Here is a 27,250-nt window from a genome sequence, read left to right as displayed (position 1 = left end):
AAAAATGGCTAAAGTTGATGTGTTTATTAAATTGCCAACTGCTTAGTAACAAGGCATGATGTAAAATAAAGAAGCTCTTCTGTCAAATAGTGTGTGCCTCCTTCTTTAGTGCTGTTGAAATCTTTTCTACCACTCCTTTTCTTTTTCATTTGTGGTATGTTTTTTTCTTCCCCTTCTCATTTTCAGTACGCAACTTTGCTTGCCATCTAACTTTCACACTGCCTTCTGTGTATGCAGACTTATTAGCTATCATTGATGCCAGGAGATGTGACCTACTGTATTCCCTTCTCACCCATAATTTCCCAGCCACCATCCCATCCTCAAATTTATTCAGTCCTTTCCACGCCCATAATCACTTCAACTCCCACCCCCTTAATGCAATAACACACAATTTCTGTCCACCTCTTCCATTAAAACAGAATGCTAACTTCCCCACCGAGCTACTACACCTCATAACCACCATTTGGTCGCAACTCCCACCTTTTAAACAAATATCAAGCATATTTACTACTCCTAGATGAAAATGTGCAAAAGAATAAATATACCTCTAACTCTCTCCTCCTTCTCCCACCCTATTCTAAAAAAAAAAAATGCTCCTGACGGGAGGATAACCTGGCCACTTATGACACTTATTTTTCTGTACTAAAACCTTACACCTTCAAAACAATTGTACTAAAAATGCCTAACTTCAAATGTCACAGACTCACATCCCTATCAACTCAGCACATCCAAAACCTTTAGCTTGTCTACACTCTTTAATGCCAAAAGAATCAGGAATAAACTAGAAAAAATTGCTAGCTTTTTAGATGCTCCCTCTCCAGATATAGTTGAAATAACTGTATCATGGCTAAGACATAACCAACCGTAAGTCCAACACTTTTTCCCCCAAAATACAACTACTTTCTAGATGTATGCCCAGGCAGTAGCCATAGTGGGGACACTATGCTTATGTGTAACATCTCAATCAACATGACATTAGTCAACTAAGCCATGTCAACCTCTGGCAGGACATTAATTGGACTATCACAGGATGCCAACCAAATCATCATACCCACATATACGTCTGTGTAGCATGACTCATGTCTCACATATCCTTGCATAAATTTCAAATATAAATCCAAACAATGATTTCAAACATCCTACCAAACAAATTCATTATCATACTAGGTGACTTTTGTATAAACCTCTTTGGACCTGCCAATCAAGATGTTTCCAAATTTCTTACTAATCTTGAATTTTTGAGATTGTTGACAAACCAACCAGACGCAAGAGCAACATGCATCACTTACTAATTGATCTGATGATCACCTCACACCCTGCCAACATATTACGAGTCATCACCCAACCACCTTCATAGATGACTGCCTCAAACTAACCTTTCACTTCAAACCATACAAATCAAGTTCCCTAAAATCACATTCAGACCCAAGACTCATACCAATTTTGCTACCCTCCAAACTCACCTCCGTAGACTGGTCAGTCATACTTTCCAGCCACTGCACTCACAATTTCTACTAACCCTCCAAAACTACCACTTCCCTATAATTAGCAAACCATTAAAAACATCAAGAAAGAATTCCTCACTAAGGAGTTTTAAATCACTAGTGTGTCTGTGTGCTGAGGCATGGCAACACTGGAAAAAATTTTAGCACAAAATCCAGTGAACTATACACCTTCCACCACAATACAAATAACTCTTGTAAAGGTATAAAACCAAACTAACCTCCAGTCTCGTTAACATAACTGGCAGTACCTCTCCAAAAGATTAATTCAGCAAAGTTGTCATTAATTGTAAATAAAACAAGCTGTCACCTTTAGATTTTTTCCAAGAGATTGCTAATCTGCCTCCTTCTTCATCCGTAGTATACCTAGCCATATGGCTTGACCAGTCCTTTAACTTTCAAGAACCCATTGCAAAACTAAGAAACAAAATTAACTACCTTCTATTCTGGGTACAAAAAAACTATCCCAGTTCTTCTCTCCTGACAGGGCCGCCATAGGTCAAAACATGCTTCTTGCTCAACTGGAATACAGTTTCCCTCTATATTCCAATGACTCTGAGAAAAATAAAACATTACTCCAATCCATCTCCAGTAGAATCTACAACTTCATTGCCATCTCATCGTGGCAAGAATGTCACTGTTTCCCTATCTAAAGCCAAATGGCTACAAGTGTAGGGTAGATTAGATCTCCTCTACTTTTAAAATTACTTCACCAATCCCCACCACCACCACTTGTCATGCAACTAATTGCAACTTCCTCTCCATACAAACTCAGGAGCCATGCTTAGCCTGGCCCTGCACTCCAAACTTCTACAACTAAGCTGATGTGACGTTAGCTTCTTCATACTAACCCCCAAACTCTGCCAATCCCTTCCAGGAAATTTAACTGAAACATCAGAGTACTCGCAGTTCAGACCCCACCTCAAACAACTTCTGCAGAAGTAATTTGAATGCAAGTGCTGCAGTACAGAGCATACCACATAACTGAACAAATGCTTGTGTTGGCATTACTGCAACCTGCCCACATGCAGCAGTCTCTGTATAACTCTGTTTCATTGCTACTCATAGTACTGTAAGTATGTTTTTAGTACTTTCCTCATACCACCCTTAACCTTCCAAACTCCCATATCTAACCACCCAACTTCACCGTCCTCCTGCTACTCCACAACACTTAATGCACTTGTTGTGAACTTTAATCAATTGCCAAACTACATTAATTTCTTACCTACTTAACCTACTGCTTTTCCTCTATTTATGCTCAATTTAATTTTGTATTATCGTCTCATTGTTTGTTCTATTGTTATATTATCTGCTTATTCTTACATTTATAAACTGCCTTCATGGCTGCAGTATCTGCTCATTTTGTGTTACTTTGTATTGTCTGCTGTTTCTTGTAGTACTTGTATGTAGAATTGTTGTTCAAAACAACCTGGGTTGAATATACAGTTGGTTATGCTTGATCAGTCCTTTACCCCAGTATGTAAATATGTGGATTTTCTTTATCTATGCTGATTTCAAGACAACTTCAAGACATCCTTTGTTTGCTCTTTGGATTAAAGTTCAAGGAAAAAGTCCTGAAGAGCAAGCAAGACTGTAGGACACTATTTGCCTTGGGGTCATTTTGACACTCCTAAGAGTTTTGTTTTCCCCAGAAACAAAAAGGGGTCCTAGCACTCTGGTTCAGAAAATCCCAGCACTTTCCTTTTGACTGTGCATCAGACAGGAGCAGCTGTGGCAGAAGAAACTCCTTTACTAGATGGCACCCCTGGGGGGGGGGGTAGAGTAGGTTTGCAGAACCAGGTATTTAGGGGGTCCTTCCTCTAAGAAGCAACCTCAGCATCCTTGAATGCTTTGCTTGACTGTTCTTCTTTGGAAACTTTTAGAGGTTGGCTGTCTGTTTACCTTGATGCATGGATGAACCATTGCATAAGACAACCAGGGTGAAGAGCTTAATATGCAGAGGCTATGTCTTCCATTTTCCAAAACTACAAGAATGTTATCCCTCTTCCTGCCTTACGTGTTACCCCCCACCCCAAAAGAGGGCAAAGGACAAAGAAGTTGGAACCTCCTCCAAAGAAGTACTATCCAGGAGGTCATGCCAGACCAAAAGTGATCCAGAGTCTTTTTTACAGATTATTTTTATTCTTAAAAGAAGTGAAAGGATCTCGGGCTGATTCTAGACTTAAGCAGCCTAAACCAGCATGACAGAAAGATACAGTTCTAGACGAACATGATGCAAGACATTCTTCCTTATCTACAGAAGAGCAGCTGGGTGTGGTCTGTAAATCTTCAGGATGCTTTCCTCCACATAAAAATTGCCAAGGAGTCCAGACATTTTCTCTGCTTCTGATTAAGAACCAGTCACTATCAGCTCTGAATCTTGCCTTTTGGTCTCACCCCTCTCCTGGTTTTCACCAAATGCTGGCCCCTGTAGAAGCATTTTTGTGATTGAAGGAGTGTGTTGTATGTGTTCATGCACACAAGCCAACACAAAAACATTAAGTACTATTCACTGTTTTCAGGATTGGGTACTACTTTGACAACATGCAAAAACAGGAATGTAAAGATAGTCACTAAAGTATGTAAAAATGTTTTACCTGTGTCAGGGTTTCATATTCTGAATGCAAAGCCAACAGCTTTGTCAGTATCCTCATCAGAACTTCTTAGACTTGTAGTGCAGAAGCATAAGACAGTTATTTATTTAGTTGATCCTGAAAGTATTACTGCTGGAAAGCATACAGTTTCTACTCCAGTAAACAGACCTTATCCACAATATTTCCATCTCCTTCTATATTTTTCTAGCCATTCTTTGGTTATGAAACATTTGCCAAAGACTCTTAATCTAGTTAAAGAAGCCTAAAGCAAAATGAAGTACCAGAATTGTGCACAGAATGTCAGTTTGTGAATTGTATCAGTACTGACTGAGATCTTTGGTGCTAGAAAGAGGAGGCCTTTTCCTTTATCTTCTGTTGATGAGGATAATTTTTATATGAATGATGGACTTAATCTGCCATGATCTGACACAGATGACATTTCTTCAGTATTCAGGTATGTTTGCTGAGGACCTTGCATTTGCAAGGACTTGTAATTGTGTATGAGTTAGTGTTTTGAGGGGTCTTTAGGGAATCCCTCATTTCAGAATCAAAAATACAGGCAAATGATGAGGCTTCCCTTATCATAATGGGCATTATACCTTTCAAGGGGCCAGATTCCAAAATACTTGCTCTTTTTTTAATTTCTCCAAGTCGTTTGGGTTTCTATTACCATAGCCTGCCCGAGGCAGCCTAGCCCATAGTTGACTTTTCAGATACCACACCCCTAGTATAAAGGAACTATACCCATTATTTTGCTGTGCCTCTGTTGAGCAGTGACACTGATGGGAATTGACCCCATTCCTAAGTCAAAGTACGATTAAAGTTCATAAAATCAGTATTGTTTCAATCTTTGTCAGCCAGAAGTGCTCTTCGTAGCACCTGTAATGTTCCCTAGTAATGACTCCTCCTGCAGTTTGTATGGTTACATATATTGGTAACATGTCTAAGTACGGCTGTAGACCTTGTTGCTCCTACTACTATTGGAACTGTCTGGGTATCTTTCTTCCACATTGCTTTCGTTTCTGCCTGCAAATCCGGATATTTTATGACTTTGTGTCTCTCTGTATGCAAGACACTCTAGTCACTGGATGTAGTGATTTCAATGATCAATGCTACTTTTGTCTTCTTTTCATGGACCACTCTGTCTGGTTTTCCTCACACTACCATCTGTTGGTAGTGGGTGATCCCATGTGATGTAGACTTCATCATTTTCTATGATGCTTTGTGGCTCATGTTTCCAGTGTTTTTCAGCTACTCCAATACCATAATGTTTACACAATCCCCAGTGCAACAGTCTTGCCACATTGTTATGCTTTTCAGTATACAGTCCTTCTGCCATTAGTATGTCACAGCCAGCAACAATTTGTGTGACTATTTATAATTCTGTTTTTCAAAACCTACATTTGTCTGTTTCTCTCACATGTTCAATGGATGTTGTAAACCAATGTATGCGTAGCCCACTGTCTTGGGCCACCAATATTAACATTTCATCTTTTGGTTTGAATTTCCCTCACCTTAACCATTTCTGCAGTCAGTCCTGATCAACATGAGGTTCTTCCAGAAGTTTACTATACTTGCAAATATGTTTATGCATTTTCCGCATTTCTTGCCTTCTCATCTGGTCCTTCATATTCTTTCTTTTGTTTTTTGGCAGATTCAGTTGTCGCCTGATTTTTATCTACTTCTGGTTTGATTTCCATTCCTGCTTGCCGTTGATATGCTTCTGCTAGACTAAGCAGGGAAGTCATCTTAGATTTATTCTCCTCATGTTTCAAAACATTCACTGTTTGGGTCCTGTGAGGTCAACAGATATGTGCGGAGTCCCACAATTGCAGATCTACAGATGTAATCAATTTCAAGGAGGTCCATACCTCCTTCAGAACAGGTATAATCTTGGTATGCGCTGATCTGTATAGCTCATTTGGTGAGCATAAAGCATCCTTCTTGTTTTCCTGTCTACTCTATCCAACACGTTTTGGGGCTAATCAGTCACTCCAAAACTGTAAGTGAGGACAGGATTATTTGCATGTTTTATTGTTGATCCTTCATCAGTTCCCAAATTATTTTATATTACATTCTTGTCCCAAACTGAAGTTTTCTTGGTGCTGCAGATGTCCTTCAAGAATGCAACTGCAGTCATAACATATGGGTTGTCCTGCCTCAGGCAGCCCTTGGCCGGCCGGATTCCAAAGTCTGGGTCCGACGTCTGCTGATGTTGCATTTCTCTCCGACGTCAGTGCGGCTGGAGTATATAAGCATCAGCCGACGCCATTTTCTTCAGTCTTTCTTGCCGCGTGGTGCCCGAAGCAGAAGCAGTTCGCAAGTGCTGGTCGGTCAGCTCCTGTATTCTTCGATCCAAAGTCATCAAAAAAGCTAAGTACCCCGTTGGGGACCTTTTCTTGCCTCAGCCGATGTCAGAAATTACTGAAAAAGTTAACAATTGTCTGTCTTGTGGTAAACAAATACCTCATAAGGATTTCCACTCTTACTGTCTTCCTTGCCTTGGCCCAGACCACGACGTCTCGGCCTGTGTCGCCTGTGCTCGCTTCAATAAGCGCACTCTCAGGCGCCGGGCGGAGTTCGCTGAAGACTTTTTCGGCGATAAATTTGCTTATACTATGCCGTCGGAACTTCCGACATCGCAGACTCCTAAGAAACGAAAAGACCGGGACCGACATCCTCAGCCCGCGTCTTCCCCCGACTCCACGCCAAAACCTACCGCGAGTGCTCCGGTTCCCCCTGAGACGGTTATTTCACCACTCCGAACTGAAGACACCGCATTTCCGATACCTCCAATAGCGGAGGCCACACCAACGCCAGTTATAGATTTTCCTCCGGATACTGAAACCGAGGAAATGCCCGAGACCATTGCTGTAGATAAGGTCACTCCTGCACGTGGAGCTGCTAGGCTTCCTATGGCCATGTCTATTAAGGCCTATGCACGTGCTAAGGCAGCCAGCAAGACCAAGCACCTTACTGTTAAAACCTTACCTCAGCCTACTCCTGAAACACAAATCATGACTATGGCCGCAGACTTAATTTCCATGATTAGAGGTTCACAGGCCCATCCTGAGAGAGGATCCCAGCCTCCTTCTGATAAGAGGCCCCGGGTTGAACCATCTGACCCTACCCCTTCAGATGAAGATTCTGAGGACTCTGTTCACTCCGATGGCCAGGAAGAGCTCTTCCAGACCTATGAGGACTCGGATGCAGAGGACTCCATCCCTTTGGCCTCTCCTCCTGAGGACATTTCTTTTGGGGAAGTTCTGCATACCATGAGGGAACATTTTAAGTGGCAAGGCCAGGAATATTCTGATTCCAGAAAGCGCCTTCGAGCCTTCCTTAAAAAGCCCCAACACAGGCCCCTGGCTATACCTCCTGTGCTTGATGTTTTGGATGACCTATACTCTGACTCCAGTGTTACCCCTGATACTCTTCCTCCTGCTCCAGCCAAGCCAGACAGATATTATAGGGTCCCAGAAACACATTCTCATTTCTTTAGGGCCCATACTGTTGATTTAGAAACTATTTCTCAGGGACCTAAAGGGGTTTCAGCATCCACCTCCAAAATCCTTTGCCTTCCAACAGGGAAGCTAGGTCATTAGAGAGATGGGGGAAAAAGGTCTACACCTCCACTACTTTATTTATGAGAGCTCTGAATTGCCTCTTTCATATGTTTCAATATCAGGATTACCTGTTAGATGACTTACAGAAAACTTTGGCCTCTCCTGAACCTTTAGACAGGAAGTCTTTGCAGGAAGCTGTACATAATTCTCAGCAAGTCAGCAATCACTTTCTGCAGTGTGGATATGATGCATTGGAAGCTTCATGTAGGGCAGCTATGACAGGGGCGGTCATTCGTAGGCATGCATGGTTAAAAGAACAACCTCTACCAGATCATGTTAAGGCAAAACTTCTTGATGCACCCTTGGAAAAGAACAAGCTTTTTGGTGCTAATGCTAGAGATGTGTTAAAGTCCATCGAGGAAAAAGCAAAATCAGTTCAGACGGTCAAAGATTTCTTCCAGGTTCAGCCACCCAGATTCAGCAGGAATTGGCCTTCTAAAAACTGGTCCTTTCCTAATCCTGAAAGATTTCAAAAGGGTAAAAACAGGCGTGGCCGAGGAAGAGGACAATACAGAGGTTCTTACAGGGGACGACAATGGCAACCAGCGAACCAAAGAAGTGACACAGGGGTCTCCCCTGCCCCACAGGGACAATCTCAATGACTTTCCTCTACTTCCGCTGACCAAGGAGCAAATAGAAGCTCCCTTGGGCAGAAAATTATCTCTGTTTTCAGACAATTGGCACAAATTGGCAAAGGACAAATGGATTTTGGACATTATAGACCAAGGTTACAGGTTCCACTTTCATACCTTACCAAGAAAACAAGGCATGCCAAACCTACCACAAAACCAGAGGGCAGAGGCTATCAAGCAAATTTCTCTGCTTGCTCAGATCAAAGCAATAGAAAGAGTTCCACAACAAGAACAAGGCCAGGGGTTTTACTCAAGGCTGTTCCTTGTTCCAAGAAAAGAAACTCAATGGAGACCAATACTGGATTTGTCCGCATTAAACACCTTTCTCATAGTACCAAAGTTCAAAATGCTGACTCTACAGCAACTCCTTCCCATGCTGGGCAAGGGGCCTTGGCTGATTACTCTGGACCTCAAGGAGGCATACCTGCATGTCCCTGTCAGACACAGCTGCAGAAGATACCTCAGATTTCTTGCAGGGCCAGAGCACTATCAATTCTCAGCATTGCCATTTGGCTTATCTACTGTGCCCAGAGTATTCACAAAATGCCTGGCTTCAGTAATTGCTCATTGCAGGCTCCACGGGATCCAAATTTACCCGTACCTGGACGACTGCCTCATACAAGCGGACGACAAATTGATTTTGACAAAAAACTTGAACTATGTCATACAATTGCTACAGGCTCTGGGATACACAGTCAACTTCCAAAAGTCAAGACTTCAGCCATCCCAGCAAATAACCTTCTTAGGAGCCAATCTAGACACAGCCTCTCAAATGGCTTACCTGACAGAAAACAAGCAACAGAAGTTAACTCATTATTTCAAAGGTTTGGCAAAACTCACCCAGATGACTGCAAGGAAAGTCCTACAGGCCCTGGGTTACATGGCATCCTGCATTCTCCTGGTTCCATTAGCAAGACTACACATGAGAAAGCTTCAATGGTACCTAAAAAGCCTATGGTCTCAGCACAGCAACAACCTAGAGACAACCATACTGCTCATTCCATGCCTACAAAAGGAATTCCTATGGTGGGCCTCGGTAAGCCAGGCAAACACAAGTATGTCATTCAAAAAACCTCAGATAACACAGACCATGACCACAGACGCCTCAGACCTTGGATGGGGGGGCGCACATGGAGGGCAGATGTATACAAGGACAATGGTCTCCAAAGGAAACACATCTGCATATAAACCAAAAGGAAATGCTGGCAGTAATGCATGCCATCGAGGCTTTTCGACAACAACTTCAGCAAGGCCATCTACTGATACGGACAGACAACACCACTGTGATGTGGTACATAAACAAGCAAGGGGGCACCCATTCTTACCCCCTTTGCAGACTGACAATGAATCTTTGGGAAAAATCACTGAGCCTAAACATAAAGTTGCAATCCCAGTTTGTTCCAGGCAAAGACAATGTGCTGACGGACAGCCTAAGCAGGAATTTCATAGATCCACACGAGTGGAGGTTACATCCGAAAATCTTCACACAACTCACCTCGACATGGGGCAGGCCAGAAGTAGACCTATTTGCCTCCCACCTCAACCATCATCTACAAAAATTCTGTTCAAGGACATATCATCCACAAGCTTGGAAAATAGATGCTCTTTCATTCAACTGGAACTCCCTAAAAATCTATGCATTTCCACCCCTGCCATTGATGACCACAGTATTACTAAAGATCAAAGCAGAGAGGCCCAACGGGATCCTAATAGCTCCAGACTGGCCAAGACAACACTGGTATCCACTACTACGGAGCATATGTCACAACAAAAAGTAGGCCCTTCCCCAATGGCCCCTACTTTTGACTCAACACAACTTCAAAACAGTGCATCCAAACCTTCAGATGCTGCAGCTAACAGCCTGGGAGATTCCATGAATAACCTCAATCTATCTCTCTCCAAGGAAGTTCAGCGGATATTAACAGAAGCTAGAAGACCATCCACCAGAAGGGTTTACTTAGCAAAATGGAAGAGATTCAGCATTTGGAATACCAGCAAGGGACATGATGCATCATTATTGAACATCCCACTCATCCTAGAATACTTGGCAGATATGCTACAGAATGGACTCTCCTATTCTTCCATAAAGATACATGCTACAGCTATTTCAGCTAGATATAACACTGATCCACCTGTGTTTTCACATCCTTTGTTAAGGCAATTCCTCAGGGGAATCAAGAACATTAAGCCACCAAGAAAGGCTCCAGTGCCAGCTTGGGACCTCAACTTTGTCCTAGAAAAACTGACTCTACCTCCCTTTGAGCCAGCAGCTTCAGTGGACTTACAATTTCTCTCATGGAAGACAGCTTTCCTGTTGGCAATCACCTCAGCAAGAAGGGTTTCGGAACTACAGGCCCTAATGGCAATACCACCGTTCATAATCTTTCACAGAGACAGGGTCTCCTTAAGAACCAACCCTACTTTTATGCCAAAGGTGGTATCCAGGGTTTCTTTAAATCAAGCTATTCACCTGCCTACTTTCTTCCCAAATCCTGAGAGCAAAGGGGAAAGACTGTTGCATACCTTGGACATTCACAGACAACTTTGCTACTACCTGGACAGAACCAAGACCAGTAGGAAGTCTGATCAGCTTTTGTAGCTTACGCCCTGGAGTACAAGGAAAAGCAATTTCCAAACAGACTATTTCAAAATGGATTGGACATTGCATCAGATTTTGTTATTCCTTCCATGGGAAGAATGTTCCAGCCAATGTCAAACCACACTCCACCAGAGCTACAGCCACCTCTACAGCATTCTTAAGAGGGGTGCCTACAAAAGACATTCTAGAAGCTGCTACATGGAGCTCCGTGCATACATTCTCCAAACACTACAATCTCCCTTTATACTCCAGATCCAGAGCAGGCTTTGCTTCGGCAGTCCTGCAGGGTTTGATTGCTACACCATCTCTTTCCTAGAGCATTCCTCCTCCCCCAGCTAAGCTATGGTATTCAACCCATATGTTATGACTGCAGTTGCATTCTTGAAGGACATAGTACAGTTTTGTACCTACCATAAATGTAGATGTCCGATAGATATGCAACTGCAGTCGGATTTTCCCTCCCTCCATACCCCTCTATGCCTTGGGTCCACTCCTATCCCTGTTTCTCTTAGCTGGGGATATCTGTTATGGTGTATCTGTTTATTGCTTACTTATTTGTCTGGAATCCTGTTTTTGTCTTCCAATTTGATTACAGCCTTCATTGGAGGGCACCTGGCATCTGGGGCAAGAAACACTGAAGAAAATGGCGTCGGCTGATGCTTATATACTCCAGCCGCACTGACGTCAGAGAGAAATGCGACATCAGCCGACGTCGGACCCAGACTTTGGAATCCGGCCGACCGAGGGCTGCCTGAGGCAGGACAAACCCATATGTTATGACTGCAGTTGCATATCTATCGGACATCTACATTTATGGTAGGTACAAAACTGTACTTTTTCCTGCTTTAAATGTTGCTTTTGCACACTTCTCAAGACCAAATGGCATTCTTATATCATCTGAAAAAATTTTGACTACTTACAATTGTGCTTTCAGTTCCTCATTTGATGAGATATACAATTTTAGATCATCAACAAAGAGAAGCTGAGAAGTCTTTACACTTTGCTGTTTTCTAGGAGCCAAATTATAACCATGACCTAATCTGATAAGTAGACAGCTTAATGGGTTAAGGGCAAGACAGAATACCAGAGGTGACAGGGAGTTACCCTGGAATATCCCCTTTTGGATTATTATCCCTGAAATAATAATTTGTCCTTTCTCATGGCTTAATTGCAAAGTGGTCTGCCACTGTTTCATGGTCACTGTAATGTAGTCGATCAGTGTAGGGTGTATCTTATACATTTTTAGGCACTCTCTTATCCATGAATGTGGAATACTGTCAAATTTTTTTGTAGTCAGTCCCTGGCATACTTAGATTCTTCCCCTTGTAACAGTTCTCCATTATGACTTTATATAGCAAAAAATCATCCTTTGTTCCATATGACTTTCTTTTATTGCCCTTTTGTTCTATTGCCATGATTGAGTTTTCTTCTAAATGACTGTAAACCCTGCCAGCATCAGTTCAGGTGTACAGTTTATACGTACTTGGAAGGCAAGTTATTGGTCTATAATTTTTAGGGTAGCTTGGAGGTTCACTCGTAAGTAGTAGCATTGTTTTTCCTGTTAGCCAAGTTGGTGTGTGTTCAGGGTGCGCATATAAATAGTCCTTACTTATGGCTAAATCTTCATGCAAAGATGTTAATACTTTTAACCAGAAGTTAGGTACTGCACCTGGGCTTGGGGTTTTCCATTTGCAGGCTTTTCATAACTTTGTTTCATTCTTTCTAACTGTTACTTCATCCCATTTCATATCCTGTACCTTTGAACCTCTTATACTTTCTTTTACTACGTCTATCCATTTAGCATTTTTGCTATGTTCCAGAGGATCTTTATAAATACTTCTCCAAAATGTTTGGGTGGTCTTTCAATTCCTTTTACCTTGTTTCACAGTTCTTTATAAAACTTTTTGGGTTATCAATAAATTGCTTATTTTGTACTTTTCCTTTATATTTGTCTGTGTATCTTTAGGTTTTTCTGCCTGTGCTGATATTTTTAGCTTATTATTTGTGATAGTGCATGATAGATCCTGATCCATTATAATATTGCACATTGCTTATCTCAGTAAAAGTGACTTGCTTCAGTGTAAGGCTTGTTTGTAAACATCCTTTTACCAGGGGCCAGATTGCAAAAAACTGCTGTCAGTGTAAGTGGTCACTTACACTGAAACCAGCTCCTTTGAAATCTGACCCAGAATGTACCAAATGTTATTAAAGATTATGCATGCATTCTTAAATGTGCCTTTTGATGATGTAGGTGCCTCCTGCATATCAACTGTGTTGGGAATAGTGATGAGAATACATCCTTAGTTGTTGACATCGTTACTCTCAAGATGTAAAACCACAGATTCTAAGTGCTATGGCTATTGTGCAATGTTATTTGGTCAACCTGTAATAATATTTCTGACCTGGAGAAGAAAGTAAAAAAGAGATTCTGTGTGCAATAAGAGTGCGCCAGTTGTGCTTCAAAATCAGCAGAAAGATAAACATTGGAGAAACCACTGGGGAGGGGTAGAAGTAAGCTGCCAATGTCATCTATGCCGAGGGAGAGAATCTGTTGAAGCCCTAGTATACAAGCACACATACTGCACTTTCCTGCATAGGCCCTTAGGGAGTCAGATGTAGTGAAGAACCACATGCTTTTTAGCTGAGCCTTATGATTGTGCAAAGTTGAATACTTGGCAGTTGCTTTTTATAACTAGACTTTACATTGTACCTGCCAGTAGACAGGGCTGTGGGAGCTATGAGGATCATCAAAAAATTTACTAGCCTTTTATTTGGAAACAACTGCAATCTCTGGGACTCATGTCTTCCTCCTGACGTCTTCAGTTGGTGGCAGTGGGCAGGAACAAATTATTCACTAGTGTGCCTGGCTTGATGGCTGTGTATAGGTGATGGAAGGTTAAATTATCATTTTGAGTTATTCTTTTTAAGTTGTATAATTTTGTAGCTTTATATACTGAATACCTCAGTATTTGGCAGTTGTGAACACAAGTATAATAAAGTGCTACAACGTTTTCTACCTGTGCTCTTGTTTTTGTAGATATCATCTCCTTCAGTGAGTGCCCTTAATATTCAGCATTTAAGACCCCTGCCTGCTGTTAGAATTCTTGTGGATAAGGTCATCCTGGAACATTCTGTGCCGATGTATGATGAGCAGTTAGTGCCAGTGGTCAGCAGCCTTAGCCAACCTTCTGATAATCTCCTGCACCATTGCTATGCACACTGCTATCTTAAGGTAATTTGTTTCATATTTGTAACTGCATTATTTTTTTTCCACAGACTCTGTATTTGTGAAAGGGCAGAAGCCATAAATTCAAACTGAGTATAGCTCCAGATAACACTAGTGATCTTGAGAAAGTGTGTGATAAGATTCTTCTTGCAGACATCAAAGAGAGTGCTGTGAGTATTAGAAATATTAATGAGAAATACACTGTGTGTGTGTGTGTGTGTGTGTGTGTGTGTGTGTGTGTGTGTGTGTGTGTGTGTGTGTGTCTGTGTCTGTGAAGAGAGAGACATTGTTAGAGTAACACTTGTAAGATAAGTGCATGCAAAGAATGGTATTCCTGGTTTATTTTCACATGAGTAACATCTCTTCAATGGGAATGGCATTGAATTCACTACAAATTGTTATCCATGAAGGCATTTGGATGGCCTTTGAATCCTTATTTTAATGAGTACCTGTTAATTCAAATAGGTTTTACCAGGTTAAGCATTAGAAGCTGTAACGCATTTAACTGCTTTTATGTCTGTTCAATTGCTTGTTTGTGATGTGCTTCTGTTAGATAGGGGAATAGAAAAAACATAGCACCATGGCATTGTGTGTATTTTATGAACGAGTGAAAAAGCTTGTTGGAGACATTAAGTAACTGGAGAACTGTTGAGTCCAAGATTGTAAGCGTTGAAAGCTGTTTTCGCAGAGCAACACAGAAGTATATTTAACCAGGAAATGGAGAGATGACTGCATTGTGAGTTTGCACGTTTGTTGTATTTTTTCAGAACATATCTCACTTGGTACTCAGAAATTGTTAAACATAACTTGGAGAGCAGGACTGAAGTACAGTTTTGTGGACAATTTCAAGACTTCCTTTGTTAATGCTCTCATTGATGGGTCCTCAATCTTTGGATTGAAGGTCAAGGAAAAAGTCCTGAAGAGCAAGCAAGACAGTTAGACCGTGTCTGCCTTTGGGGTCATTTTGACACCCCTAAGAGGTCTTTTCCAGAAACAAAAAAGGGTCCAAACCACTCTGGTTCAGAAAATCACAGCACTATCCTTTTGACTTTGCTTCAGATAGGGGCAGCTCTGGTAGAAGAAACTCTTTTAATAGATGGCGCCCTTGGGGGTAGAGGAGGTTTGCAGAGCCAGGTGTTTCAGGGGTCCTACCTCTGGGAAGCAATCTCAGCATCCTTGAATGCTTTGCCTGACTGTTCTTCTTTGGAAACTGTTAGGGGTTGGCTATCTGTTTACCTTGATGGATGGATGGGCCATCACATAGGACAGCCTGGGTGAAGAGCTTAATATGCAAAGGCTATGACTTCCATTTTCCAAACTTCCAAGACTGTTATCCCTTTTCATGCCTGATGTGTCACCCCCCCCCAAGAGGGCAGTAGACAAAGAAGCCACAACCTCCTCCAAAAAGTACTGTCCAAGAGGTCCTGCCAAACCACAAATGGTCCATAGTCTTTTTACAGATTCATTTCAGTCTTAAAGAAGTGAAAGGATCTCAGGCCGATTCTAGACCTAAGCAGCCTAAACCAGCATAGGAGAAAGATACAGTTCTAGATGATCATGGTGCAAGGCATTCTTCCTTATCTACAGCAGAGCAGCTGGATGTGGTCTGTGATTCTTCAGGATGCTTTACCTCCCCACAAAAATTGCCAAGGAGTCCAGACGTTTTCTTTGCTTTTGATTGAGCCAGTCACACTCAGCTCTGAGTCTTGCCCTTTTGCAGGAATTGAAACATGGTTTTGTTTCCTCTGTTCCCAAATTTCAGAGGAATTATCCTTCCAAGCCTGCCTTTGTACTTGTACAGTCTCACCGTACTCTCAAAGGTAAAAAGGGTTCTAGAAGGCCTCCTCCTGCTTAAGTCTACTCAGACTCTTACTACTCAGAACCCTCCTTTTCCAGACAAGCCAGATTCTGTCTATTTTTTCCCTCCTACCTCAGTCAGGTTTTTTTATCTCTTTGTCTTTCTCTGATGTCCTTCAAGGATGCATCTGCAGTCCTTACAAATGGGTTGTCCTGTCGTCAGGCAGCCCTTCGGTTGGCCGGATTCCAAAGTCTGGGTCTGGCCTCGGCTGGTGTCGCACTTCACCTGACGTCATAGCGGCAGTTATTCGGGTATAAAGGCATCAGCCAACGCCATTTTCCTCCGTCTTTCTTGCCGCGTGGTGCCCGAAGCAGAAGCTGTTCGCAAGTGCCGGTCGGTCAGAACCAGAGATTACTTCTACAAGTACCGAAGACTTCTAAAAAGCTAAGTACCCCGTTGGGGACTCTTTCTTGCCTCAGCCGATGTCAGAAAAAGTGAATAACTGTTTAACTTGTGGGAAACAAATACCTCATAAAGATTTCCACTCTTACTGCTTACCTTGTTTAGGCCCAGACCATGACGTAGCAGCTTGTCTAGCCTGTGCTTCTTTCAACCGACGGACGCTTAGACGTCGGTCGGAATTTGCTGAAGAGTTTTTCGGCTCCGATTTTGCTTACATTATGCCGTCGGATACTCCGACTACGCAAATTTCTAAAAAACGCAAGGAAAAGGATCGACACTCGCGGTCCGCGGTTTCGGCTGAAACCGCGGTTAAGCCAACCGCGAGTGTCTCGGTTTCGGCTGAAACCGAGCCCACGGTTCTTCCTTCGGCCGAAAGCTTGCCACTTACCGAGGCCTCATCCAGCCAGGCTGAATCTGCTACTGAAATCCCACCTGCTCTTGCAGGTTTGCAGGATTTATCTGATACTATCCCTTTGGATATTTCTACCCCTGCACGTGGAGCTGCTAGGCCTCCTGCATCCATGTCTATTAAGGCCTTTGCCAGGGCTAAAGCAGCAAAATCTACCAAATCGGTGCCTGCTAAGACCCCCTCTCTCAGGCCTAGTTCCAGTTCACAAATGCTTATTCTAGCAGAGGATCTCATTTCTTTGATCCGGGGATCCCAACCACATCCAGACAGGGCCTCTCACCCACCTCCAGAGAAGAGGACTAGAGTAGAGCCCCCTGAGCCAGTTTCTTCAGATGGATCCTCTGATGAGTCAGATAATTCAAACCCTCCAGAGGGCCCCTTTTCTCCTTATGAGGACTCTGATGCAGAAGACTCCATTCCTTCTGCCTCTCTGCCTGAGGAATTTTCTTTTGGGGAAACCTTGCATGCTATGAGGGAACAATTTCAATGGCAGGGCCAGGATTTTTCAGACTCTAGGAAAAGGCTTAGAACCTTTTTGCATTTGCCACAGCATAGGCCTTTAGCCATTCCTCCAGTACTTACTGTTGTGGATGATGCTTTTAATGATGCTTGTACTGCTCCTGATTATCTTCCTCCGGCCCCTGCTAAGCCCGATAGGTACTACAGGGTTCTGGACACACATTATCATTTGTATAAGGCCCCTTTTGCAGATCCCGAAACTATCTCCCAGGGACCCAAGGCTGTAGCAGCTTCTTCTACCAAAAACCCCCTCCCCTCTGAAAGGGAATCTAGGGCCTTAGAGAGATGGGGTAAAAAAGTTTACACTTCTGCTACTCTTTCAGCTAGGGCTTTGAACTGTCAATTCCACATGATTCAGTATCAGGAATTTATGTTAGACCAATTAACTAAAAAACTGTCCTCGGATGAACCATTAGACAAAAAATCTGTACAGGAAATGGTGCATAACATTCAGCAGGTCAGTAATCATTCCTTAAAATGCGGCTATGATGCACTGGAGGCTTCCTTTAGATCAGCCATGACTGGCACAGTGATCAGAAGACATGCATGGTTAAAAGAGCAGTCCTTACCAGACCATGTTAAATCAAAGCTCCTAGATGCTCCCATGGATAAGCTCAATTTGTTTGGCTCCCCTGCGCAGCAGGTGCTGAAGAAGGTGGAAGACAAAGCAAAATCTGTTCAGACAGTCAAGGATTTCTTGCAGGTCCAGCCTCCAAGGTTTAGCAGGAGCTGGCCTTCCAAGAATTGGTCCTTTCCAGATACCTCCAGAGCTCCGAGAGGCAGGAATAGGCGCTCAAGAGGCAGGGGTCAATCCAGAGGTGCCTACAGGGGACGTCAGTGGCAGGCTAACAACCAGCGAGGTACAGCCACAGATCCAGCCACCACCACTTCCACAGGACAATCACAGTGACTTGGCTCTGGCACCGCCTACCAGGGAACAGAAGCACCCTTAGGCGGGAAGCTAGCCTTATTTTCAGTAAACTGGCATTACATCACAGGAGACAAATGGATTTTACAGACAATAGACCAAGGTTACAGGTTTCACTTCCATACTCTACCAAGGAAGAGAGGAATGCCAAACCTACCTCCAAATCAGAAGACAGAAGCTCTAGAACAAATAACTCACTTACTAAGGATGAGAGCTATAGAAAGGATACCATCTGTGGAACAAGGGCAAGGATTTTACTCCAGACTCTTCCTGGTACCAAGAAAAGAAAACCAATGGAGACCTATTCTCGACCTGTCCGCTTTAAACACATACCTCATTGTTCCAAAATTCAAAATGCTGACCCTACAGCAGCTTCTTCCCATGCTGGGCAAGGAGTCTTGGCTGGTAACTCTAGATCTCAAGGAGGCATACCTGCATGTCCCCATACGACCAAATTGCAGAAGATACCTCAGATTCCTTGCAGGATCAGAGCATTATCAATTCTCAGCATTGCCCTTTGGCTTATCTACTGCGCCCAGAGTATTCACGAAATGCCTGGTATCAGTAATTGCTCATTGCAGGCTTCAGGGAATTCAAATTTATCCTTACCTGGACGACTGCCTGTTACAAGCGGACAACAAAAACAAATTAACAAAAGATTTGGAACGGGTCTTTCATCTGCTACAAGCCCTGGGATACACAGTCAATATAAAAAAGTCAAGGCTGATACCATCCCAAAGGATAACCTTCTTGGGTGCAGATTTGGACACATCAAAACAAATGACTTTCCTGACAGTAGAAAAACAGGAGCACCTCCCTCTCTACTTCATGGCATTAACAAAGCAGAACCAGCTAACAGCAAGAAAAGTCCTGCAAGCTCTCGGTTACATGGCATCCTGCATAATATTGATTCCACATGCCAGACTACATATGAGGAAGTTACAGTGGTACCTAAGGAATTTATGGTCTCAGCACAAGCACAGCCTAGAAACCCAGATTCCAATAATTCCATGCCTGAAACAAGAATTCCAATGGTGGGCTCAGGCCTGTCAGTCAAACAAGGGACTGCCCTTCCACAGAACTCAACCAAGCCTGACCATCACAACAGACGCCTCAGACCTCGGTTGGGGGGGCGCACATGCTGGACAAGTGCATACAAGGCTTATGGACTCAAGACCAGCTGCACCTACACATAAATCAAAAGGAAATGCTGGCAGTAAAACTGGCAATTCAGACATTCAGACCATTTCTTCGACAGGGTCAACTGCTGATAAGGACGGACAACACCACAGTTATGTGGTACATCAACAAACAGGGAGGCACACATTCATACCCTCTATGCCGGATGGCAATGGACCTCTGGAATGTGGCACTGAGCTTCAACATTCAGCTTCAAGCAATTTTTGTGCCAGGAAAAGAAAATATACTAGCAGACATCCTAAGCAGAACTACCACGGATGCCCACGAATGGATGCTGCATCCGGACATCTTCAAAACCATTACAGGGAAATGGGGACTACCAGAAATAGACTTATTTGCATCCCCACACAATCATCAACTGAAAAAATTCTGCACAAGGACGTACCACCCACTTGCTTGGAAAGTGGACTCCCTATCTTTCAGTTGGAAAAACCTGACAGCATATGCATTCCCACCTCTTCCTTTGATGCACAAGATGCTATTGAAGATCAAAGAAGACCGTCCAAGGATCATCCTGATAGCTCCAGTCTGGCCAAGGCAACATTGGTACCCATTACTGAGGAGCATGTCTCGGGAACAAATATGGCCTCTGCCCCTAGTTCCCTTGCTGTTAACACAGAACAACTTCAAAACCCTGCATCCAAACCTGAAAACACTGCAGCTGGCTGCCTGGAACATTGCATAAGATCAAATAACCCAGATTTATCTCAAAGGGTTAAAGACATTATCTTGGAGGCTCGCAGACCCTCAACAAGAAAAAATTATTCAGCAAAATGGAAAATATATCTCATTTGGAGTACTGCAAAAGGAGAGAATGTGTCACTGGTAAACATAGCTAACATCCTGGAATACTTGGCAGAGCTCTTCCACAACGGCCTGTCCTATTCTTCCATTAAGATTCATGCATCAGCTGTTTCAGCAGAATACAACTTGGATCCTCCAGTCTTTTCACATCCTCTGCTCAGGCAGTTTCTGAGAGGGATTAAAAATGTAAAGCCACCTAGGAAGCCACCATTGCCAGCATGGGACTTGAACTTTGTGCTAGAAAAGTTGACACTCCCTCCTTTCGAGCCAGCAGCAACAGCAGAATTACAGTACTTATCATGGAAAACTGCTTTCCTGCTTGCAATCACTTCAGCAAGAAGGGTATCTGAGCTACAGGCATTAATGGCAGTACAGCCCTTCCTGATCTTCCATCAAGATAGAGTGTCCATGAGAACTAATCCTTCTTTTATGCCAAAGGTGGTCTCCAGGGTATCTTTAAATCAAGCTATCCACCTACCAACATTCTTCCCCAACCCACAGAACAGGGGAGAAAGACTGTTGCATACCTTGGATGTACATAGACAATTATGCTACTACCTGGACAAGACCAAGAGCAATAGAAAGACTGACCAGCTACTGGTAGCATATGCGACAGGAATGGAAGGAAAAGCAATTTCAAAACAGACAGTCTCTAAGTGGATAGGAAATTGCATTAGATTTTGTTACTCCTACCATGGGAAGAAAACTCCAGAAAATATCAGGCCTCACTCTACAAGGGCTACAGCCACTACCACAGCTTTCTTACGAGGAGTGGCTACCAAGGACATTTTAGAGGCTGCTACTTGGAGCTCCGTGCATACATTTTCCAAGCATTATAATTTACCTTTATACTCCAGATCCCAAGCAGGTTTTGCCACTGCTGTTTTGCAAGGGATCTTAACTACACCATAATCTTATTTCTCCTCCTCCCCCAGTTTGGCTATGGTATTCTACCCATTTGTAAGGACTGCAGATGCATCCTTGAAGGACATAGTACAGTTTTGTACCTACCATAAATGTAGATGTCCGATAGGCATGCATCTGCAGTCAGGATTACCCACCCTCCTTCCCCTCTGTGGTACTCCTAGGGTATTTGCACATCTTGTAGCTAGCTGGGGGAATCTATTATGGTGTATTTGTTTGTATATATGTACATACATGCTTATTTTTTGTTTGCTCTCTACTATTTGGAACCATTTGCATTTATCCAAATTTAGCCACCTGGCATCTGGGGCAAGAAACACTGAGGAGAATGGCGTCAGCTGATGCCTTTATACCCGAATAACTGCCGCTATGACGTCGGGTGAAGTGCGACACCAGCCGAGGCCAGACCCAGACTTTGGAATCCGGCCGACCGAAGGGCTGCCTGATGACAGGACAACCCATTTGTAAGGACTGCAGATGCATGCCTATCGGACATCTACATTTATGGTAGGTACAAAACTGTACTTTTCTTTACAATTGGTTAAGGATCACTCTGGATTCTTGAGTTCTGTCCATTATTCATCATGGGTATTTCTTAGTGTGGAAGTCCCTTCCTAATTTTTTTGAGCATTTGTCAGCCTCCTAGGGAACATCTGCCCTTTTTCCAGATGTACTTCAGAGCCTTTTGTCTCAGGGCACCACCCAAGTAGTTTCTGCTCTTCAAAGGGGGAAGGGTTTTTATTCCAGAATGTTTCTGGTTCCCAGGAAAGAAGGCACCCACAGGCCCATTCTGGATCTTTCTCAGCTCAACACCTTTCTGAAGGCTACTTTCTTTTGAATGCTGTCTCTTCAGACCGTGTTTCCTCTTCTTCTACCTCAAGCTTTCCTAGTCTCTCTGGATCTCAAGAATGCATATCTTCACATCCTCATTCATCCCTGTTTCAGGAAATTTTTGCATTTCTCTATTTCTTCCTTGCATTTTCAGTTCTCTGCTTTGCCCTTTGGCCTCTCTACTGCCCTAAGGGTCTTCACCAAATGGCTCACTCCCGTGATTTCCTTTTGTAGAATGAGGGGGGTACAAAACATTCCTTATTTGGATGACCTGCACTTTCAGGCTTCATCTCCAGAGACCCTGCTTCAGCATCTCCACTACACTATTTGTCTCTTGCAGGGCCTAGGCTTTGCTGTACATTTCCAGAAATCCTTCCTGACTCCTTCTCAGGATCATGTTTTTCTTGGATACAGGCTCTATACCATTACTATGCTTGCATCCCTGCCACCTCCCAAGGCTGGGACTCGGATTGCCTTTTTTCAGTTCCTTCTTCCTCAGGTCTTAGTTAAATCAAGGGAGTTTTTAAGGGTTCTGAGTTACATGGCTTCCACCATTCCTATGCTTCTTTTGGCCAGGGTCATATGAGAACGCTACAGTGGTTCTTAAAGTCAATCTGGCTTCAACATTCTCATCTTTCCTAGTTCCTGTTCTTCCATGACTCAAGCTAGAGCTTCAGTGGTAGATTCATCAGCTGGTTCTCAACCCAGGGCGTCTTTTTCAGCCACCACTCTCCTCTCAAGAAATTTTATCGGATGTGGGGGGGGGGTACCTTCAGCCCACTAAAAGTGCAGGGCCTTTGGTCTTCATCAAAAGAATGACTATATCATTGTCAAAGAGATGAGAGCTCTTCTCCTGGCCCTTCAGGCTTTTCTTTCTCTTTTTCTACCAGGGCCCCTCAGAATCTTCATAGACAATACCAGAGTGATGTAGTACATAAACAAGCAGTGTGTGTGTGGGGGGGAGGTCTTATCACTCGTGCAAATTAGCTCTTCAGGTTTGGGATCTAGCTGTCTAGTATTAGTTTGCTCTTCAGGCTGTTTATATTCCTTCAGATCAAAACATTGGTGGCAGACTCTCTGAGCAGGTCCATAACATAAACTCACAAGTGGTTACTTCACAGAGATATGTTTCTCGACATTGTCCACCAGTGGGGTACTCCTCAAATAGATCTTTTTGCCTCACCACTGAACAACTTCCTGACTTTGGCACCAGAATCCCATGTCCTCTGACTTGGAAGGTGGACGCCCTTTCTCTTTCCAGGAAGGGGATTTTTTTTTATGCCTTCCCTCCCTCTCATACTATGGGTCCTGTTCAAGATTGAACAGGATGCTTCCAAAATCTGTTGGTGACTCCCTTTTGGCACACACAGCATTGGTTCCCTCTTCTATATTTTGCCATGGTAGTCATCACAAGTTGCCTCACAGGGTGGACCTACTCACACAAGACAAGGGTTCTGTCATCTATCCCACTTACCCACTCTTCAACTGACAGTGAGGGTGATAGGATTTTGATTCCTTTTAGGCACTTTTTTTTCCTGATGACATGCTTCAGGTTCTGCAGGAGTCCAGGAAACCCACAAGCAGAAAATCATATTTAGCTATATGGAAGAGATTTTTTATCTGATGTCTTTCTCATAACCTGGATCCACTTTCTGTGGAAGCTCTTTGGTTCTTTCTTATTTGTGTGAATTGCTCAGTACTGGGTTGGCATACTCTTCTGTTAAAGCTCCCCTATCAGCCATTTCTCTTCGTCTATCCTTAACTCTTCCTTTAACTTCTAGATTCAAGGTCAAACAATTTCTTAAAGGTAATTTCTTAAAGGTGTCCTTCATATCAGGCCACTCAGGAAGCCCATTCTTCCTTCCTGGGACTTTAACTTTGTCCTGGAAAAATGGAATTGGGGTCCTTTTGAGCATTGCTCTTGGAAGACTATTCTTCTTTTGGCTCTTACCACAGCCTAGTGGGTGTCTGAGCTCTAGGCCCTTATGGCTGTTCCTCCCTTTGAAGTGCCTTCATACTAATCCTCCTTTTATGCACAAGGTGGTTAATGAACTGTCTCTTAATCAGTCTGTTAATTTACCCACTTTTCTCCCTTCTCCACAGTCTGCTAGTGTAAAAGTTTTTTCACACCTTGGATATGCATAGACAACTCGGATATTATTTGGATAAAACTGAAGTCATTCATAAATCTGAGTAGTCTTTTCTTTCTTTTCATCAAAGATCTTTAGCATTCGCTGTTTCTAAGCAAACCATTTCTTCTTGAATTTCTGAAGCCATTTCCTTTTATTACTCTTTACATGAGAAAAACCTTTCCTTCTTCTGTTAAGCCTCATTCTACCAGGGCTGTGGCTTCTTCTGGTGATTTTTTTCAAAGGTTTAGATAATATTTCCATTCTTAAGACTGCTACTTGGACTTCTGTGCATATTTTTACCAGGCACTATAAGCTGGATGTTGTTTCTAGGGCTAGAGCTGGATTTGCCAGGACTATAATCCTGTATGGTTTTCTTGAGGGCTCTGCTGGTCCTTCCTCTTCCCATCTTTCTTTCTGAGATTTTGTACTCTCCCTGTTGCAAAGAATACTTCAGCAGTGATATAGAAGGATAGAGTACAGTTGTGTAAAATCTTACCATAACAGTAGATGTCCTCCTGGTTACTGCTGCAGTATTCGCTCCCTTCCTCCTCCCCCGTTTCCTTTCTATTTCTGGATGTTCATGTTTCCTCTTTACTCATTGGACTGCCGTTCCTCCTGGGGCTTTTCATTTCTGAAGATGATACTTCCAGATATCACTTTTATACCCTACACCTGGCACAGGGAGCATACATGTGTCATACGACATCCCTTTTACAATCTAAGGCTTTGGTATGCTGGCCAGATATACTGCAACAGTGAAGAGAATGACCTCTACTGTTATGGTAAGATTTTATTGCAGCTGTACTTTCTGGAGTGGGGGGCTTGCCCCCCTGCAAAATGAAGTTTAAAGGAGAACAGCTTTATTCAAGATTTGCTTTTCTCTGGGACTTTCGGGTTTTTTTGGGCATGTCGGCACTCACTGTTTTGAGTGCCAGCATTTTAATAGGGAGCCTGTATGCACCACTGTAAATGTGCAGAGACATATTCATTAAAGGATTTATTCTGTAACTGCTGTGCAGATTTTCCTCCAGACCACATCTGAAGACAGGCGTCAAACCACTAAAATAGGGCAGCCTGCTTAAAACACACACACAGATAAAAATAAGAGCGGTAGAGCATATACTAGAAAATGCTTAGTGTGCATGCCCAGTTATTGGAAATAACAACTGATTTGCTTTGATTGTGTGATGGAAATGTGTGCATTTTATCTTTTTATATTTTTTGCAGATGTTTGGTTTCCAGGCAGGATTGATTTGCTTGGATAGTGGAAGATCATTTCTAGCAACTGCACCAGTAATCCCATCTTTTAGCACTGCACTTTATGGAAAACTGCTAAGGCTTCCTATGTACTGGTTAGTATGTATACAGTTATGTTTAGCTACAGCATTGTGTGCACGGAATATGTTTTTTATTCATATGTTCTAGTTATCTTTTACTCGCTAATCTTGAGTCTACACGGAATGTGTTTAATGAGTCCCACTGCAAATTTTCTCAGGGAATCTTTGTCTTTTATCTGCACTGAATGTGTTTCAGCTATCCAGATTGGTAACTATCAAGCACATTTACATTTTCAGTGTTTTTCTGTCTTGAGCAGTTAAATTTGTAAATAGTCTATTGTGGTTAAATACTATTTCCTTTATTGTATGAAGATCCACTTAGGAAATCTGATTTTCCTGCAGAATTCTTAGTCATTTTAAAGTTTACAAGTGATCACCGGTGTGAGTTTGGTCAGTGCGAACAGTTTCGTTTCAGTTTTTGTAGTGAATTTAGTGCAAATTTTGGCACTCATTCATGTATTGGATGTTACCCCTACTGGTTTGATAAGATTCATTTATTCTGCATTAATTATTCCCTGCTAATCCCCCACATGCCACTGTGTGTGTATTTTCATACTACTCCCATGACTATACACCCTTTTGTCCTCTTCTATATTTATTTTTTTCTACTTTGTGTGTGTGTGTGTGTGTGTGGGGGGGGGCATTGATTGAACTTGTAGTTGGTCCACTGAGATCAGTGCACTACCCTGGTAAACTAATGTAAAATAAGAATAAAAAAAAACTCTAAGCTTGTTATTGGTAGTACCTAGCAAGACCCAGCACTTTCTAGAAGTGAGTGAACAGATATGTTTAGAATGCTGCCTATTGAATATGCATATGTAATAGGATCATAGGAAGTTACTAGGCTTATGACCCTAGGGCCCTTACAAGCCTAACCAAGTTCTACCCTTATTTCCATGATCAGCATCTATTGCCCCATCCAAGAGGGACAAAGGTGGAACCCCTGGGGTGAACTTACGGTTAACCATCCAATCGTCCAGATTGCATTTGAAGAGGGATAATGAGGTGCTCTGTTTAACAAGAAGTGGGAGTCTGTTCCAAATGTGTGGGTATCCTCTGGGAGACAAATCTATCCCTCCAGCAGGTTCTGTTAATGTCACATACCAGGTTAAAATCTTTACAGCGAGTAGCCCATGTACCATTTGACTTATGGATATGCAGCATTTCCAGTAAAGCAGTGTCAGAGATTGCCTTATATGCAAGGCAGAGATCACCTCTGAGTACTCAGTATGAAACAGAATAAAGTGACAGTGATTTCAGATGATCCACTTAGGACAGATGCTGAAGACCTTGAAGTTTCCTTGTGAGGAACCTTTGTGGAATCCTTCCAATTGCTGCAGGTGCTTGGAAAAGTACATGTCAAAAGGGGCATTGTACTCAATTATTGGCCTGATGAGGGAAGAGTACAGGGAGGGTATAACTTATTTTTTCTGGAGGCAATGCTGAGATGAGTAATATAGAATTCCCTTCTTACCACTGTGGAGACATGGTGATCAAAAGTAAGGTTACTGTCAACCTGCATGCCCAGGTCTCTCACTACTGAGTGAGTACATAAGGTGTTGCTACTGATTTTGACGTTAACAGGAACATCGCTCTTACCGAAAGGGATGATAATACATGTTTTGCATTGAGTTTAAGGCCATGACTTTAGCACCAGTCATTTGTTTGTGTAAGACCCTCTTGTAGGATGTTGACCTCATTTGGAGATTCTATGACCGTTCCCACTT

The 27,250-nt window shown here is 42.8% G+C and overlaps 1 protein-coding gene across 1 annotated transcript in view; it reads left to right on the top strand.

Annotated features, from left to right (window-relative positions):
• VPS13B (vacuolar protein sorting 13 homolog B) overlaps nt 1-27,250 on the top strand; it is a 5,424,989-nt gene that overhangs the window by 1,006,292 nt on the left and 4,391,447 nt on the right. Inside the window, exons 15-16 of the mRNA XM_044065647.1 lie at nt 13,991-14,185; nt 25,414-25,538. Of these exons, the coding sequence (XP_043921582.1) occupies nt 13,991-14,185; nt 25,414-25,538 (320 nt within the window). The remainder of the gene's footprint in view (nt 1-13,990; nt 14,186-25,413; nt 25,539-27,250) is intronic.

The sequence above is a fragment of the Protopterus annectens genome, chromosome 3.part0, assembly GCF_019279795.1.
Source record: "Protopterus annectens isolate FY-2018-M chromosome 3.part0, PAN1.0, whole genome shotgun sequence".
Lineage (NCBI taxonomy): Eukaryota > Metazoa > Chordata > Ceratodontiformes > Protopteridae > Protopterus > Protopterus annectens.
The sequence above is the reverse complement of the archived record's forward strand: the minus strand, read 5'-3'. Positions and strand labels throughout refer to the sequence as shown.